Source organism: Rhinatrema bivittatum, chromosome 2 (assembly GCF_901001135.1).
Source record: "Rhinatrema bivittatum chromosome 2, aRhiBiv1.1, whole genome shotgun sequence".
Lineage (NCBI taxonomy): Eukaryota > Metazoa > Chordata > Amphibia > Gymnophiona > Rhinatrematidae > Rhinatrema > Rhinatrema bivittatum.
The window spans coordinates 143,902,250-143,920,321 of NC_042616.1; the positions used below are offsets into that span (position 1 = coordinate 143,902,250).

General features: G+C 46.4%; 1 protein-coding gene across 3 annotated transcripts in view; it reads right to left on the reverse strand.

Moving 5' to 3' along the window:
• Positions 1-18,072, reverse strand: part of ARMC3 (armadillo repeat containing 3) — a 641,613-nt gene that overhangs the window by 309,183 nt on the left and 314,358 nt on the right. For all 3 annotated transcript variants that reach the window (XM_029588706.1, XM_029588705.1, XM_029588707.1), the window contains exons 8-10: positions 14,267-14,450; positions 1,462-1,614; positions 1,233-1,338 (exon numbers count right to left, since the gene is read on the reverse strand). In XM_029588706.1, coding sequence (XP_029444566.1) covers positions 1,233-1,338; positions 1,462-1,614; positions 14,267-14,450 — 443 coding nt within the window. The remainder of the gene's footprint in view (positions 1-1,232; positions 1,339-1,461; positions 1,615-14,266; positions 14,451-18,072) is intronic.

Consider the following 18,072-nt stretch of genomic DNA (forward strand, 5'->3'; position numbering starts at 1 on the left):
AGAGGCTGAATCGGCGGCGTCCTGTGCCGCGTGGGCAGGATGCTGCCGCGGGATTTGGGGCCAGGCCGCCCCGGGCCGCCAAGAAGGAGGGCTGGACCGAGCGCCCACCAGAGGAGGTAAGGGAGTCCGGCTGCGGCAAACCATGCCCGGGAGTCCTAACAGTTTTTTTTGTCTGTTTTGGTTTTGAGGAATTCTCTGTAACAATTTTATCATGGAAACAAGCTGAGTTTTGTGTGCCATTTGCAGCCGCAGATCATCTGCAACCACATGTGACACAGTGGCAGCTTCACTCCATTACACTTTCTTAAATTTATAGCAAAAGACTTTTAAAACAATTTCTCATAGAAAACCAGGTAGCATTCACCCCTGCAATATATTTTGATTCCTCCCTTCTGAATACCTACTTCTCTCAAAAACCCTTTTTTTGCTCAGAGAGAAAACAAGGGGAGAGAGTTTAAAGGAGTACCAGCAATTTCTGAGAGGATCCTCTATCATAAATAACTGCTCAAAGCTCTTTTTAAGCTCTACCAATATTCCTTGTTGGGCTGGGAGAAATTAATTAAGGTCTCGCTACTCTGAAATATTTCAGATGTCTGGCACACAGACAGCCAAGAAACTTCCATATTAACTGCAAGTTTTAATTTGTTTTAATTGTTTATAGAATAGTTATATTGAAAAATAAAAACCTGCTGCACCACCAATACTCTTCCATGTGCTGGAGGCTGCACAAATAGTGAAGATGTCACAGAAAAAGTCATGTGCTCTGCCTCCATCTGCTGGAAGGGGAACAGAACCCACACATTCTGGTCTGGAATAACAGAATGAGAAGGAAGTGCTAAATTTCAGAAATGGATAAAAATTACAAGGTGTTTTTGCACATTTTTTTTTCTGCGGAGTTTTTCCCTTTTAGGAAGTACAAGTAAATTTTTGGACAAAAGACACACTGTTTCAAAACTGCATGGCTTTTAGTATTTTTTTTGCCTAGAAAAGAAAAAATGAGAAACATGCTTTATATAAAATAGAGTAATATCATTCTCTAAACAAAAATACTATTTCAGTGAGGTGCCCATCTCCAGTACAGATAGACCAGTCTTCTCTAGCACACCTTTCTTCTATGCAGGAGAAACATAGCCGTAAGAAGAATTTGATTTCGCCTTTGTTTATTTGCCTAATTTGGAATGGCATGTAATAAATATCCAATGAAGAAAAGGAATTGTTTAATCCATACCCACCTAACATTGTTAGGGCTGTCAGTGGTTAGTTTGGCCAGTGCTAAAGTTGCGGATTCTTTTACTTCTCCATCTTCACTGCTCAGCAACTGAACAATTTTGAGAATCCCTTTAAAAGGTAAAATTTTACACATTGGATTTTAAGTCAGTCATTATTAGCTATGCAATGGCAATGCTTACAGAAAAGCAATGGCAAATCCTAGTAATAATGTAACTGTTGTGTTATACATACCTGACTTTTTGAAAGCCTCCTTGCTGGCAATAGTTTCGCTCATGGCGGCAATAGCTTGGCAAGCAGCAGCCTTCACTCCAGGATTTTCTATTTGCAAAAGGTTTATCAGAAGTTTTTCTACTTCTTTTTCATGCAAAATTTTTCTATTTTCACCTTTGAACAGAAATAAATCAAAAACACTCAAAAAATGGTCTTTATGGGGTAATTTTATAACATCACATATAAGTTAGTCGTAAAAAACGTGCATAAGCTAAATTATACTTTTAGCATGTACAGAAAATAAGAATGCCATCTTTCAATTAGGATAATTATATAACAATCCACATAATTTATGCCTTCCCAAAACACATACATTATGTCAATTTCCAAAGTGAAATTATGCGCAGCAGTTTGCTTTAAAGATTATCTGAAATACGGTGCAAAAACTAACCTGTACAAAGTTACACCTGCTCTTTGCAGCATGTAACTTGTGCAGGTTAATTTACATGCATTCTTTTTAAAATCAATAGTATAGGAAAATTAGTTTCTTACCTGATAATTTTCATTCCTGTAGTACCAAGGATCAGTCCAGGACACCTGGGTTGTGACTCCGCACCAGTAGATGGAGACAGAGCAAGATCTGTCGGGCTCAGCCATATATGGCCACTTGCCTGTCACAGCCCCTCAAGTCTTACGTTATGTCAAAGTAGCAAAAGGGACAGGAAAACTTACTAGGTAACCTATCCCCAACGGGAAGTAACTGCAAAAACCCCAACTGGAACAAAACTCTCAACCGAGAAAGCGAAACCAGCAATCCGAATGAAAACAGAAACAACGAGCGGACTCTCCGTTTCTTCAGAACAGCACGGGCGGGATCCTGGACTGATCCTTGGTACTACAGGAACGAAAATTATCAGGTAAGAAACTAATTTTCCTTTCCCTGTACGTACCAAGATCAGTCCAGGACACCTGGGATGTACCAGAGCCGACTTGCCGAGGGTGGGAAGCAGAGAGTCCCGCGCGGATTACCCTCTCTCCAAAACCCCCGGCTTCAGTGGCCTGAACATCCAGCCGGTAATGCCGTGTAAAAGTATGCAATGACTTCCAAGTAGCCGCCCTGCAAATCTCTTGAGGCGACACCTGAGAAGATTCTGCCCATGAAGCAGCGTGCGAAAGGGTCGAATGAGCCCTGAGACCCTCAGGCACTGGCTTCCCCCGTACTATGTACGCGGAACCAATGGCCTCCTTGAGCCATCGTGCAATCGTAGTCCGGGAAGCCGCACCCCCACGCTTTGGACCTGAGAACAGGACAAACAGGTGATCCGTCATCCGGAACGGATTGGTGACTTCAAGATAGCGGAGTAGAGCCCTCCGGACATCCAACCTCCGCAAATCCTGCATCTTTGATCCCGACGTCTCATCGACGGGAAACGCGGGAAGCTCAATGGACTGATTTAAATGGAACGCCGAAACCACTTTCAGTAAGAAGGAAGAGCTCTCTGCTACAATGGCAAGGGAGAAGAAAAAGGGTTCGCACTCAAAACGCGGGGAGTAGCTGGCTTGTTACGGCGGTTACTACCCCAAACCAAATGTGCCTGATACTTCACTTTCCATGCATATCCAGCATGGTTCTCTGCTGCATCGGCATGGGAGAAAGACTGATACATCACGCATTTCCAGCATAGCTCTCTGCTTCAACGGCAGGGGAAAAAAAAAATTAACAAACAAACAAACAACAAACAACGGCAGGGGGAAAAATAAAACAAAAACAAAAAACTGATGCTTCACGCATATCCTGCATAGCTTCAACAACAGGGGTGAAGAAAAAAAGGATTCGCAATCACAAAGCGAGGAGTAGCTGGCTTGTTACGGCGGTTACTACCCCAAACCAAATGTGCCTGATACTTCACTTTCAATGCATATCCAGCATGGCTCTCTGCTTCTACAGCAGGGGAGAAGTAAAAAAAAACCAACAAGAGCTGTACAACATAGTCTAGGTAAAACAAATAAGCATGGGTGTAGCTTGCTTATCGCGGCAGTTACTGCCCCTACTACCCCTAACTAATCAAGCTAGATATTTCACTTGCATGCAGCTCCATCACTGCTCTCTACATTAATGGTGGGGGTGGAAGGGGAATAGAACAAGGAGCTAAGAGTAACAGATAAGAATGAGAGAAAAAATGTGTGAGGCTTGCTGGGCAGACTGGATGGGCCATTCGGTCTTCTTCTGCCGTCATTTCTATGTTTCTATGTATGTTTCTATGACCGTTCGCAGAGAGACCCCGGAATCAGAGATCCTTAAGAACGGTTCCCTACAAGACAGCGCCTGCAACTCCGAGACTCGCTGTGCCGAAGCAATTGCTACAAGAAAAACTGTCTTCAACGTGAGATCCTTGATTTTTTTTTTTTTAAACCAAAACAACAACCAACCCTGCTATCTAAGAGACCCAGGGAATCAGAGGTTGTGACCAAACCTGCACCATCTACTGGAGACAGAGTAAGACTGAGGGGCTGTGACAGGCAAGTGGCCATATATGGCTGAGCCCGACAGATCTTGCTCTGTCTCTATCTACTGGTGCGGAGTCACAACCCAGGTGTCCTGGACTGATCCTGGTACGTACAGAGAAATGTGTTACGACCGCTGGCCGCTGCCATTCGCGACTGACCCAACTCACGTCATCTCATGCCTGGCTCTTCACTCCGGGTGAACTTGCAGCTGTGGCCAGCCACTACCGCTGCGTTCCTCCTGGCTCTCCATGCTCGACGTAGCAGCTGGGATGCTGCCAACCTACCCTCCAACTCCGGGCCTCCTTAGGCACATGTGCTATCTTTCCTCTATTTAAAGGCCCAATGGCAGGAACTCTGGGGTCGTCCCCAGTTGATGACATCACAAGTCTGAGATACTTAAGCACCTCCTTTGGCCTATACTAACCGATTTGGCAACAAGTTCCCTGAGCTCCTCTGGTGCTTCTTCCTGTTCTGCGGACCTGCGGTTCCTGCCTTGGATTTCTGCTCTCTGACTGTAGACTCTGACACTGGGTACCTGCTCCTCGGGGGCCTGTTCTGCACTTCCATTACTGGAACTCTGTCTCCGCGTTTCCCCACTCCTCGGGGTAGCCACTGCGCTCTTCACCAGAGATCCTACCTCTATGCTTCCCTGCTCCTTGGGGTAGCCTCAGCGCTACTACACCAGAGATCCTGTCTCTACGCTTCCCCGCTCCTCGGGGTAGTTTCAGAGTTACTACACCAGAGATCCTGTCTCTACGCTTTTCCGCTCCTCGGGGTAGCCTTAGCATTACTACATCAGAGATCCTGTCTTTACGCTTCCCTGCTCCTCGTGGTAGCCTCAGCGTTACTACAGCAGAGATCCTGTCTCTACGCTTCCCCGTTCCTCGGGGTAGTCTCAGCGCCTTATACCAGAGACCCTGTCTCCACGCATCCCCGCTCCTCGGGCAGCCTCAGCGTTACCACCTCAGGGGTCCTGTCTCTGCACTGCCCTGTACGCTGCTGCATTGGAGATCCTTCCTCTGGTATATCCTCTCTCCAGACCTGCCCAGCACTGCGATAACATTGAACTGATTCTCTCTGTCCCTGCTCCTCGGGGCACCCGCAGTACTGCTGCTGTGCAGGTGCCTGTGATCACGTGGCTGTGACACAGACAGTTCTTCTACACCTCCTCTCTCCTGGGCCACAGCCGTGGTCCTGTTGCCTTTGTTTCCAGTCAACCTCGCCTCCTGACAGTGGGGACCCGTGGGGCCCAACCTTTTAGGATAGTCAGATGAATCCAGAACAAGTGGATTATGCATTCCTACCAGCAGATGGAGACAGAACAAAGTGACGTCACAGTATATACACCTATGCAGTTACATCAGCCTGCCAATATTTTCTTCAAAAGCAACTATGGACAGATTAGCAAAAAACTTCATTGAAAATAGACAACCATGTCAATATTCAGTCAACAGGCAACACAGAGCTCAGATAAGAAGGCAATAAAATGAGTCTAAGCACTGGAGTAACACTTACCAATAACCTCAGTAACACGTAGGTTCACAGGAGAAGCAATATGCAATCATTTGGCAGCCAAGTGAGGGAAGCTGGATTCATCTGACTGTCCTAAAGAAAAGGAAATTATCAGGTAAGTAGTAATTTCTCATTTCTTAGCATCCAGTCAGAAGAATCCAGAACAAGTGAGATGTACCCAAGCTACTCCCAAATAGGGTGGGAGGCTGCCCGCGGTCCAGTCAAAATTGCACGTGCTAAGGCTGCGTCTTCCCGGGCCTGCACATCCAGACAATAATACCTGGAAAAGGTGTGTAAGGAAGAACACATCTCAGCTCAACAAATATCTTCGGGAGACAACAATCTAACTTCTGCCCATGACACTGCCTGAGCCCTAGTGGAATGAGCCCTAACCTGACTAGGACGGCCATGAAGAACAAACAGGAGATCTGACTTATGCAAATACCCAGTGATCTCCAGATACCTGACAATATGTCTCTTGACATCCAAGGGCCCTAACAGACGATACTCGTCTACATCTCTCTCCCTGTCCAGAGATGGCAGGGAGATGGAATTGCTCAAGTGAAACTCAGAGATCACCTTTGGTAAAATAGATGGAACAGTATGCAGCTGTACCATCCCTGGAGTCACCTGGAGAAACGGCTCCTGGCATGACAAAGCCTGTAGCTCAGAAACCCGCAGAACAAATTGCCACAAGGAACACCGTTTTCAAGGTCAGCAACCGCAAGGACAGATTACGTAGCAGTCTAAACAAAGGGCCTGCTAAAAAAATCCAAAACCAAATTGAGACTGAATAGGGGCACCGGAAACCACAAAGGAGGACAAAGATATTTCGCGCCTTTCAGAAAAAGGGCCACAACAGGATGAGCCAACAAGGATCCACCATTGACCGGACCCCTGAAACAGGTGACAGTAGCTACTTGTACCTTTAAGGCGTTAAAGGTCAAGACTTTTTTCAAGCCATCCTGCACAAATTCCAAAATGAGCGGGACCTTAACCAAGGAAGGAAAAGTACCTCAATCCTCACACCAGGTCTCAAACACCCTCCAAACTTAGGCCAAGGAAGTGGAAAACTTTCTAGCTCTTACCAAGATAGAAATCACCGCTGCAGAGTATCCACGCTTCAGCAAGCAAGCCCTTTCAAGGGCCATACTGTAAGACAAAATTGTTATGTTTGAGGGTAGAAGTGAACCCCTGGGCTGAGATGAGCGATGTCTCCGCCCACAGGAAGGAGCCCTGTGAGCCTCACCGTCAGCAGGCACAGTCTCAGTGGCGAATGACACGGTTAAAGAGGAGAATTTATTCAATAGGAAGGAAGGGTTAGTCTCCACTAGTATAACACTCAGTTCATGCAGTCCTGGGCATAGGGAATACCCAGACTGAGACACAGCTGAGAAGATCCAGTAGAGGCCCTTGGAGTGGGGTACGCCGAGGATCCCCTCAGGAGAGGACAGGCAGCTTCAGATGTACAGATCCGGTAGTGGCCCGCAGAGCGGGATATGCCGAGGAAGTCTGCACAGAGGATGTTGGAGAACTAAATGCAATGTCGAAACCCGGAAGGTAATAGTGGCCCAAGGATCGGGGTACACTAAGGTGAATCCTCAATGCAGTCAGTATGCTAGAAAGTCAGTGGATGTACTCACAGACAAAGATTCCTGGAGCAAGTAGAGACCAGGGAGAAAGGTCCGGTATCAGAAAGGCAGGAAAGCCCTCCGAGGAGTGGATAGCCAGGCACGCAGGAAGAGCCCCCGAGGAGTGGGTACTCTGTGCGTCCGTAAATTGAGAGTAAATTCAGGAACAGGCAGTCCTTGAAGTATAGAGTACAACAGGATGGAACTCCTTGCTAACTCGTCTTAGCGTAGGGTCGGTCAGGTTAAATACAGCAAGGTGGTGACGTCTTGCGGAGGGAACGCCCCCAAGGTTCCCGCCATGATGTGTATCACCTAAGCACAGGCGCTTAGGTGATACCTGAAACAAGATGGCAGTCGGGATTGCCCACGCGTCTCGGGGATGCCAGGGAGGTCGGCATACACTCGCGGAGGCCGTCACTCTTCCAAAACTTGACGAATTAGCAGAAAAAGAGGTGAGCATGAGAGGTCGCAGCCATCTGCGATTGATAGGTGTAACAGTACCCCCCCTTCTTAGGGCCCCTTCCCAGGGTTTTAGCTTCCTGGGATGTGTCCTGTGAAACTGTAGAATTAAATCCTTGTCAAGGATATTACATGCAGGTTCCCAGGTGTTCTCCTCAGGCCCGTATCCTTGCCAGGAAATGAGATATTCTCATCGTCTGCCGTGATTTCTCACTTCGAGGATGTCCTCTACTTGGTACATGATGTTTTCTTCAGCAGAGAGTGGCTGGGGTTCAGGAGTTTTCCTGGAGTATTTTGACAGGATAGGCGGCTTCAGAAGGGAGATATGGAATGCATTATGTATTCGAAGTGCCAGTGGTAGTTTCAAATTGTATGTGACTGGACCCAGGCGGCGAAAAATTGGAAAAGGTCCTATGTACTTCAGTGCGAATCAGACCGATGGCAGTTTAAGGCGGATGTAACAGGTACTCAACCATACCTTATCACCAGGTTGTAACTGTGGCGCGTCTTTATAGAGGGCATCATAGAACTTTTTGGCCCATTGTCGAAAAAGGAGCAGGGATGTAGCTTATGGGTGTCACTGTGTTGACTAAGGACAGCACCAACGCTGACATCTGAAGCACCTACCTCGACAATGAATGGTCTTTGAGGATCAGGGTGGCGTAAACATGGCTCCTGGATGAATGCCTTTTTAAGTCTCCAGAAGGTGTCAATGGCCTCTGAGGACCAATTTGATGGGTTGGCTCCCTTTCATGTCATGGCTGTAAGAGGCACGGTCAAAGTGGAGTAGTGATGAATGAAGGACCTGAATTAGTTCATAAATCTGAGGAATCTCCGCAAAGCCTTGAGACCAGTAGGTTGGGGCCAGTCCCGGTTACGTTTGGTCTTTTGGGGGTCCATTTGGAAACCCCAGCTGGATACCACATAGCCAAGAAATGGAACAGACTCTTGATGAAAGGAACATTTCTCCAATTTGGCATAAAGGTGATTATCCCTGAGTCTTTGATGAACGTTGGCAACATCTTCTTGATGGTTCTGTAGGTTTTGGGAGAAGACCAGTATGTCGTCAAGATATACTACCACGCAACTATATAACATGTCCCTGAAAATGTCATTCATCATGTTTTGAAATACAGCTGAGGTGTTGCAGAGGCCGAAGGGCATGACTAAATATTCAAAATGGCCATCGCGGGTATTAAAAGTCATCATCCTGGCGTATGCAGACCAAGATGTATGCCCTTCTGAGGTCCAGCTTTGTGAAAATCTTGGCATCTTGAAGCCGATGAAAAAGTTCAGAGATCAGTGGCAATGGGTAGCAGTCCTTCATGGTAATCTCATTTAGTCCGCAGTAGTCTATACATGGGCGAAGGGATCCATCTTTCTTACCCACAAAAAAGAATCCGGCCCCGGCTGGAGATTTTGAAGGCCTAATGAAGCCCTTTGCCAAGTTCTCTTGGATATAGGCTGACATAGCCTGAGTCTCTGACAGAGAAAGTGGGTACACCCTTCCTCTGGGTGGTTCAGAGTTAGGTACCAAATTTATGACGCAGGCAAAAGAGCAGTGAGGAGGCAGAGTATCTGCTGTCTTTTTTGAAAATACATCCTGGAAAGATGACTATTGAAGAGGCAGCCCCGGGAGTGACGGAATAGTGGTTAGGCAAGGTATGGGGCTGACTTCTTGAAGACATCTCCCATGACAATCCTTTCCCCATTGTGAAAGATCCAACATGTTCCAGTCAAACTGGGATGAATGCATCTGTAACAGAGTATTCCTAGTATGACTGGGTGAATGGCTATATCCAAAACCAGAAATGATGGTTTCGGTGTGAAGCGACCCTGTGCGGAGATGAATGGGTTGAGTAGAATAGGTGACCTCACCAGGTAGTTGCTCGCCATGTATGGATGATAGCAGCAGTGGCGAGGGTGTCTGGACGGTGGGAATTCGTAGGTGCTCGACGAGTTGTCTAAGAATGAAGTTTCCTCTGGCACCGGAGTCCACTAGCGCTAAAGTGTGAAATTCAAGTGTACTTGAAATTATTGAGACTGGAAGAGTCAGTAGAGGAGATGGAGATGTTAGACCTAGGAAGAGTCCTCCGGCGGATCCTAGGTCTGTGAGTTTCCCAGATAGGACAGGAGGGAACTGCATGGCCTGGTTGTCCACAGTACACACAAAGATCAAAACTTTTACAGTACCGTCTCTCCTTGGCTATTAGATGACTGCAGCTTAATTGCATGGGTTCTTCCTCGTCGGTATTGAGTATGGATGTGGTCTGTGTAACCGGTGCAGGACGAGGATGTGGAACACCTGGTGTCATCTTCTTGGAACCCTTTACCTCTCCGTGTACTGACGCAGACGACAATCAATTCGTCCTGCCAGGTCGATGAGGGATTCCAAAGTATCAGGGGGCTCACGAGCTACTAATTCGTCCATAATGCGGTAATTAAGACCCTCCAGGAAAATAGTCCTTAGGCAACCCGGGTCCCTAAGCAACTCGGAAGACAAGGTTTTAAACTCAATAACATAGTCAGTCAGAGGTCTGATACCTTGTTGAAGGTGTAGGAGTGCAGATCCAGCGATGGTCTTATGAGCAGGGTCATCGAACACTGAACAAAACAAGGTAAGGAACCCTGTCACGTCCTTGAGATCATTACGCTCCCAGAGAGGTGAAGCCCAGGCCAGGGCTTTTCCATCTAAAAGAGACAGGATGTACGTAGTCTTAGATACTATGTCTGGAAAGTAGGTAGGCTGTAAGAAGTGCATATAGCACTAGTTCAGAAAGCCTCTGAATAATAGGGGATCGCCTGTAAAACGAGAAGGTGCAGGCAAGGGCACAGAAAGTTTTACAGATCCAGTAGGTGCAGAGGTGATAGCCTTATCAGGCATAGGTATGGCATTCAGACGAGAGCTGAGCTGACTGAAGGCGTTAGTCAGTGTCTCCAAAGTTCTTTGCTGTTCAGACAAATGCTGGGCCAGGCCGGGGATGGCCTGAAGGGCTGTGAGCTGAGCCGGGTCCATGGAGTTAACAATCTGTTATGTTTGAGGGTAGAAGTGAACCCCTGGACTGAGATGAGCGATGTCTCCACCCACAGGGAGGAGCCCTGTGAGCCTTACCATCATCAGGCACAGTGTCAGTGGCGAATGACACAGCTAAAGAGGAGAACTTATTCAATAGGAAGGAAGGGTTAGTCTCCACTAGTATAACACTCACTTCATGCAGTCCTGGGCATAGGGAATACCCAGAGTGAAACACAGCTGAGAAGATCCGGTAGAGGCCCTTGGAGTGGGATACGCCGAGGATCCCCTCAGGAGAGTGCAGGCAGCTTCCGGTGTACAGATCTGGTAGTGGCCCGTGCAGTGGGGTATGCTGAGGACGTCTGCACAGAGGATGTTGAAGAACTAGAAGCAATGCCGAAACCCGGAAGTGGCTCCTGCAATAGGTGTAGATGTAATCCGTAGAGAAGGAAGGCAAATGACTTGTACTGGAGGAAGGTGTTAGTGGCCCGAGGATCAAGGTACGCCGCGCTGAATCCTCAATGCAGTCAGTATGCTAGAAGTCAATGGATGTACTCACAGACGAAGATTCCTGGAGCGAATAGAGACCAGGGAGATAGTTCCGGTATCGGCAAGGCAGGAAGGCCCTCCGAGGAGAGGATAGCCAGGCACGCAAGAAGAGCCCCCAAGGAGCGGGTACTCCATGTGTCCGTAAGCTGAGAGTAAATTCAGAAACAGGCAGTCCTTGAAGTGTAGAGTACAGCAGGACGGAACTCCTTGCTAACTTGTCTTAGCGTAGGGCCAGTCAGGTTAAATACAGCGAGGCGGAGGGGACGCCCCCGAGGTTCACGCCGTGACATTTATTTATTTTTATTTATTTATTTATCGAGTTTTATATACCGTCATTCGGTTTTTGCCATCATAACGGTTTACAAAAATACGATGGTTTACAAGGTTAAGGAGGTTAACATGGTTTTCAAAAAAGGTTCAAAAGATTAACATAGAGACAACATATACAAGTTAGATGGTGTTCAGTTTTTTCACGTTTCACTTCTTTGTTATAATATATACTTGTGCTGAGTTTCAGTTTTCTTAAGGTTAGACCGCAGGGGATTGGTGTTGTTTTGTTCATTGGGTAAGTTGGTATGCTTTGGTGAACATGACATGTATTAAAGACGGCCCGTGCGCACGAGCTTAGGTGATACCTGGAACAAGATGGCAGTCGGGATCGCCCAAGCCATCTGGGGACGCCAGGGAGGTCAGCGTTTGCTAGCGGAGGCCGCCACTCTACCGGAACTTGACGAATTAGCAGAAAAAAAGGTGAGTATGAGAGGTTGTAGCTGTCTGCGACCGACAGGCATAACAAAAATTGAGTCGGATCTTCATGAGGAATAGGTCCCTGGTTCAACAGGTTCCTGTGCACCAGAAGTAGAAGAGGCAAATCCACCAGGTGCTTTTGCAAATCTGCATACCAAAGTCTCCTGGGCCAATCTGGAGTGACCAGGAGCACCATTTCTCTATGGCATTTGATCTTCCGAATCAATCTGCCCAACAGGGTCATAGAGGAAAGGCATACAGCAATTTGTCTTCTAGCCACTCCTGCCCTAGGGCATCAATCTCTTCACATTGCTCAAAGTCACCAATAGGTCCAGGAACAGGAGACCCCCAGCGATCCCGAATCAGCTGAAATGCCTCATCTGACAATGCACACTCTCCTGGGTCCAGACTCTTTCTGCTGAGAATGTCTGCTCGTATGTTGTCTTTGCCCACAATGTGCAAGGCTGAGATTATCTGTAAATGGACCTCTGCCCATTCCATAAGTATAGGTATTTCCTGCAACACTTGTTGGCTCTTGGTACTTCCCTGCCAATTGATGTAAGCCATAGTCATTGCATTGTCTGACATTATTCGGACTGACTGGGCCTTCAGCCTGTCGCTGAACCATAAATATGCCAACCAGACCGCCCTGGCTTCCATCTGATTGATATGCCAGAGAGACTTTTCTGCACTCCAGTGGCCTTGCGCCATCGACTTCTGACAGTGAGTTCCCCAAGGAGATTTGCATCCGTTGTCAGCACTAAACAGTCCGGTGGGGATAGCGAAACCTCCCACCTTAAATGATCCGCCTGCAGACACCACTGCAGTTGGGAGGAGACCTCCATCGTCAGGTGGAACCAAATCAAATAATGTTGAGATTGTGGTTTCCACCGAAACAGCAGAGCACCACAGAGGACGCATATGCGCACTCACCCATGGTACCACTTCCAGGGTCACCGCCATCAGACCAAGAACCTGCAGGTAAGACCACATGGTCAAGTGCAGTGTTCAGCAACAGACAGAGCTGAGCTATCAACTACTGAATTTGAGCTTCCAGCAGGAGCACCTTGCCCAGTTTTGTGTCTAACCAAACCCGCAGCAACTGAGTAGGATGAAGACTGCTCTCGGCTAAGTTCACCACCCATCCAAGCACTCACAACAGTGAAATCACATTGCGAGTCACCAGGCGGCTCTCTTCCATCGACTTGGCGTGAATCAACCAGTCATCCAAATATGGATGCACTAGGATGTCATCCTTTCTCAGCTGTGCTGCAACTACCACCATTACCTTGGAGAAGGTCCTGGGAGTGGTGGCGAGACCAAAGAGCAGTGCCCAAAACTGAAAGTGGCGTCCCATAACTGCAAACCTCTGGAAATGTTGATGTTCTAGTCAGATGGGAATGTGGAGATATGCCTCAGACAGATCCAGAAAGGTCAGAAATTTCCCCTACTGCATGGCCATTATCATCAAGCACAATGTCTCCATGCACTTGCCGAACCAACAAATCTTTAGAGGGCAGCCTTAGAAAGCACGCAAAAAGCCGTTGTGGCCTATCACATGGTGCACAGCGAAAAGCCTCGGAGTGGGGCCTAGCCTAAGGAGGCTGCTCAGCCTACCAGGATGCACATGTCCCTTGACTCCCAAGGAACGGAACGAATGTCAGATCGGTACACGAGCAAAGAGACCGGGGGAGAAGGAAGCTTGCACAACAAAAAACCTCCTGCTAAGTCTCTGTTTTTTTTGTTTGTTTTGGAACTTACTGGAGTTCTGCCTTGCCTGGCTGAGCACAGAGATGGTCTCCAGCTGCGGGGGGTGGGGAGAGGCATTGCCGTCACCACCACATTCGGCTTCCTGCATCCACTGCCTTTCAACTGGTCAAGCAACTAAGTCCACACTGGCTGGAACCAGCTACCAAACCAAGGTAAACATCTGAGGGACCATGGAAATCACTTCAAGAATTCTCAACTGGAGGAGGGACTATTTGGTATCACCATAGGAGAGCGGGGTGAATTTTCTTTCCTTAATTCTCCTTTTCTTTAAAATGAAGCAATCCCCAGAGGGGAGATGCAGGTCCACCATTTGCTGGAGACAGAGAATACTGGCAGGCTGATGTAACTGCAGGGGTGTATATACTGTGACATCAGTTTGCTCCGTCTCCATCTGCTGGTAGGAATGCATAAACAATTTGTTCTGGATTCATCTGACTAGACGCTAAGAAAATGGCATTTAATTGTCCATAGGATATGCACATGTAAGTGCACTTTTTGCGCATAAATGGCTTTTTAAAATTGCTGCAATAGTATGTTACATTTACATGTGTAACTCCTTTTAAAATTACCTCCATAAAGTGCACTTAACACTTTAGTTATTAACAATATAAATCATCCTCTCCAAATGTTCACGTACTATTATGAGCTGCTTTAGCAATTGCCTTGGCTGCATTCTTCTGTATTTCAGGGACAGAAGATATCTCTGTAAATGTAAATAGCTTTTCAAGATCTCCTGTCTGTCGCAGAAGCTCCAGGGTTTCCACATCTTCAAGACAATTCATCACCACCAAAAGTGCATCTACATGAAGATCATTTAATTCCTATTGCAAAAGAATAAAGAGACAATTAGAATTAAAATAACTTTGAATTTTCTTAAATTCTAGTTTGTGAAAACAGACTACTATCAGTTTAGCTAACAAAATCAATAAATTCTCAGTCTTCTGAAGATTGGATTTAACCTTTAATAATGGACACAGCATCCTTGCAGGGTCATTTATCATTTCACATTAGGGTCTTATCGCTCGCAATAATGCCGTAACATGTGCAATAAATACCGCATTGCAAAATGCATATGCAAATTTGAAATTAGTATTCGAGTGGGAGAAGTTTGGGCGAAGTCTGGGAATGGAAATGAGTAAATGGAAATGAGGGTCTGCTAGCACAGCGAGCGATAGAGTAACACACACTATTGTGGGATTTAACTCCAGCAATAACTACACCTTTTTTACTTTTTTGCGGTATGGTGGAAAAGTTTTTATTGCGGGCGATATTGTGGATCGTGGGTATTATCGCAGCGATTATCGCACACAATAAAAAGAGTAATGATAATGGACATACCTACCAGGCCTTCTTGCCCCGATAAAAACACCTGATCTTATCTGGTCTAGCTTCCTAAAGCCATAATGTTTGTGGCAAGTTCAATTGTTGGGTGATACTGGATGCTTTGGGAGGCTCGCTGCAGATGACAAAAGCCGAACAACAACAACCTCAAGAACAGGCAAGACTAGTTCCAAGCCCTCATAAGGAAGTCCATGCACCGCAGGCAGAGCTAGGGGCCTCGTAGGGTTGGAGCCCAGGGCAGCTCCTGGCACGCAGGTGGCCACAGTAGAGGAGATACAGGGAGTGTATCTTTCCTTCATGAACATCCTTTCTGGCCATGCCAGAGGACTAAGTGGATTGCAGGTATCACCTCAGCTCTCGGGCTATTCTGGAATTATATAAAGAAATTCAAAGGGATTTGGATTTGGTCATCGCAAGGTCCCACGCTGTGCCTGGCCTCATCAAACTGTTGGCCACCCTGTATTTCATGGCAAGCAGTTCCTTCCAAACAACAGTAGGGTCATGGGGGGAGTGTCCTAAACCACTTTTTCCCACTGTCTGGACCAGGTGATTACAGCAGTCTTTGACTGCATCAATCGGTCATAGTAATTCCTCGAGACCGGCAGGACTTGATGGACTTGAAGAGAGGTTTTTATGCCTTCGCAAACTTTCCTAATGTTCTGGGAGCTACCATAAGAACATAAGAAATTGCCATGCTGGGTCAGACCAAGGGTCCATCAAGCCCAGCATCCTGTTTCCAACAGAGGCCAAACCAGGCCACAAGAACCTGGCAATTACCCAAACACCTAGAAGATCCCATGCTACTGATGCAATTAATAGCAGTGACTATTCCCTAAGTAAACTTGATTAATAGCAGTTAATGGACTTCTCTTCCAAGAACTTATCCAAACCTTTTTTGAACCCAGCTACACTAACTGCACTAACCACATCCTCTGGCAACAAATTCCAGAGATTTATTGTGCGTTGAGTGAAAAAGAATTTTCTCCGATTAGTCTTAAATGTGCTACTTGCTAACTTCATGGAATGCCCCCTAGTCCTTCTATTATTCGAAAGTGTAAATAACCGAGACACATCTACTCGTTCAAGACCTCTCATGATCTTAAAGACCTCTATGATATCCCCCCTCAGCCGTCTCTTCTCCAAGCTGAACAGCCCTAACCTCTTCAGCCTTTCCTCATAGGGGAGCTGTTCCATCCCCTTTATCATTTTGGTTGCCCTTTTCTGTACCTTCTCCATTGCAACTATATCTTTTTTGAGATACGGCGACCAGAATTGTACACAGTATTCAAGGTGTGGTCTCACCATGGAGCGATATAGAGGCATTATGACATTTTCCGTTTTATTAACCATTCCCTTCCTAATAATTCCTAACATTTTATTTGCTTTTTTGACTGCTGCAGCACACTGAGCTGACGATTTCAATGTATTATCTACTATGACGCCTAGATCTCTTTCTTGGGTGGTAGCTCCTAATATGGAACCTAACATCGTGTAACTACAGCTAGGGTTATTTTTCCCTATATGCAACACCTTGCACTTGTCCACATTAAATTTCATCTGCCATTTGGATGCCCAATCTTCCAGTCTTGCAAGGTCCTCCTGTAATGTATCACAGTCTGCTTGTGATTTAACTACTCTGAATAATTTTGTATCATCTGCAAATTTGATAACGTCACTCATCGTATTCCTTTCCAGATCATTGATATATATATTGAAAAGCACCGGTCCAAGTACAGATCCCTGAGGCACTCCACTGTTTACCCTTTTCCACTGAGAAAATTGACCATTTAGTCCTACTCTCTGTTTCCTGTCTTTTAACCAGTTTGTAATCCACGAAAGGACATCGCCTCCTATCCCATGACTTTTTAGTTTTCGTAGAAGCCTCTCATGAGGGACTTTGTCAAACGCCTTCTGAAAATCCAAATACACTATATCTACCGGTTCACCTTTATCCACATGTTTATTAACCCCTTCAAAAAAATGAAGCAGGTTTGTTAGGCAAGACTTCCCTTGGGTAAATCCATGTTGACTGTGTCCCATTAAATCATGTCTTTCTATATGCTCTACAATTTTGATCTTGAGGATAGTTTCCACTATTTTTCCCGGCACTGAAGTTAGGCTCACTGGTCTATAGTTACCTGGATCACCCCTGGAGCCTTTTTTAAATATTGGGGTTACATTGGCCACCCTCCAGTCTTCAGGTACAATGGATGATTTTAATGATAGGTTACAAATTTTAACTAATAGGTCAGAAATTTCATTTTTGAGTTCCTTTAGTACCCTGGGATGCATACCATCCGGTCCAGGTGACTTGCTACTCTTTAGTTTGTCAATCTGGCCTACTACATCTTCCAGGTTGACCGCACTCATGTACCTATCTTTCCACCCCGTTTCAGGAAGAAGATGTACCGCAACAGAAAACTCTTCCACTCAACATTCAAGTGGTCTGTGACACTCGAAATCGCATCCTTGATGTGGTGGCCAGGTACTCAGGAGCCATGCACGATTCCTTTATACATAGTAAATCGAGCCTCTTTGAAAATTTTGAGGATAGCCTGTACAGTAACGGTTGACTCGTTGGTAAGAGAGTTGCTTCTTTCTATATTCCCTTTCTGGCTATGTGTTTGTGGCAAATGGCAAGAAAATGGGGGGTAGCTGGGGGGGGGGGGGGGGAGGAAGAGCATCGCTGCCATGACAAGTGGCTTGTACAGTTACATCTGCAGGCCATTAGCCCAGGGCCTGGCTTTTTCGCCCCATGTGGTAGAAGCATGAAAATCTTGTGATGGCAAACAATGCACTGGCCCTAAAGCTTGGTGCGTGGGCAGGCACTATACACTTTCAAGGTATTCATTTTCAAAAAGGCCTTGTTCCTATCCTTCATTTGGAAGCTATTAAAATCTCAATGGTTAATGACAAGCTTGAAGTATCCACCCTGCTGGTACTGCACGAATAAGTGTGGCCAGTTAGTGAGGTGTCATCCAGACTGTCGGCCAGTTTGTCTTGACCCTCCCACACTTCAACCAGAAGCAGTGTCCTGTGAATGTTGGTGGTGTGGCATATTCCCTGTGTCGGGGCTCACAAATTGGTTTCTATGGAGGACAT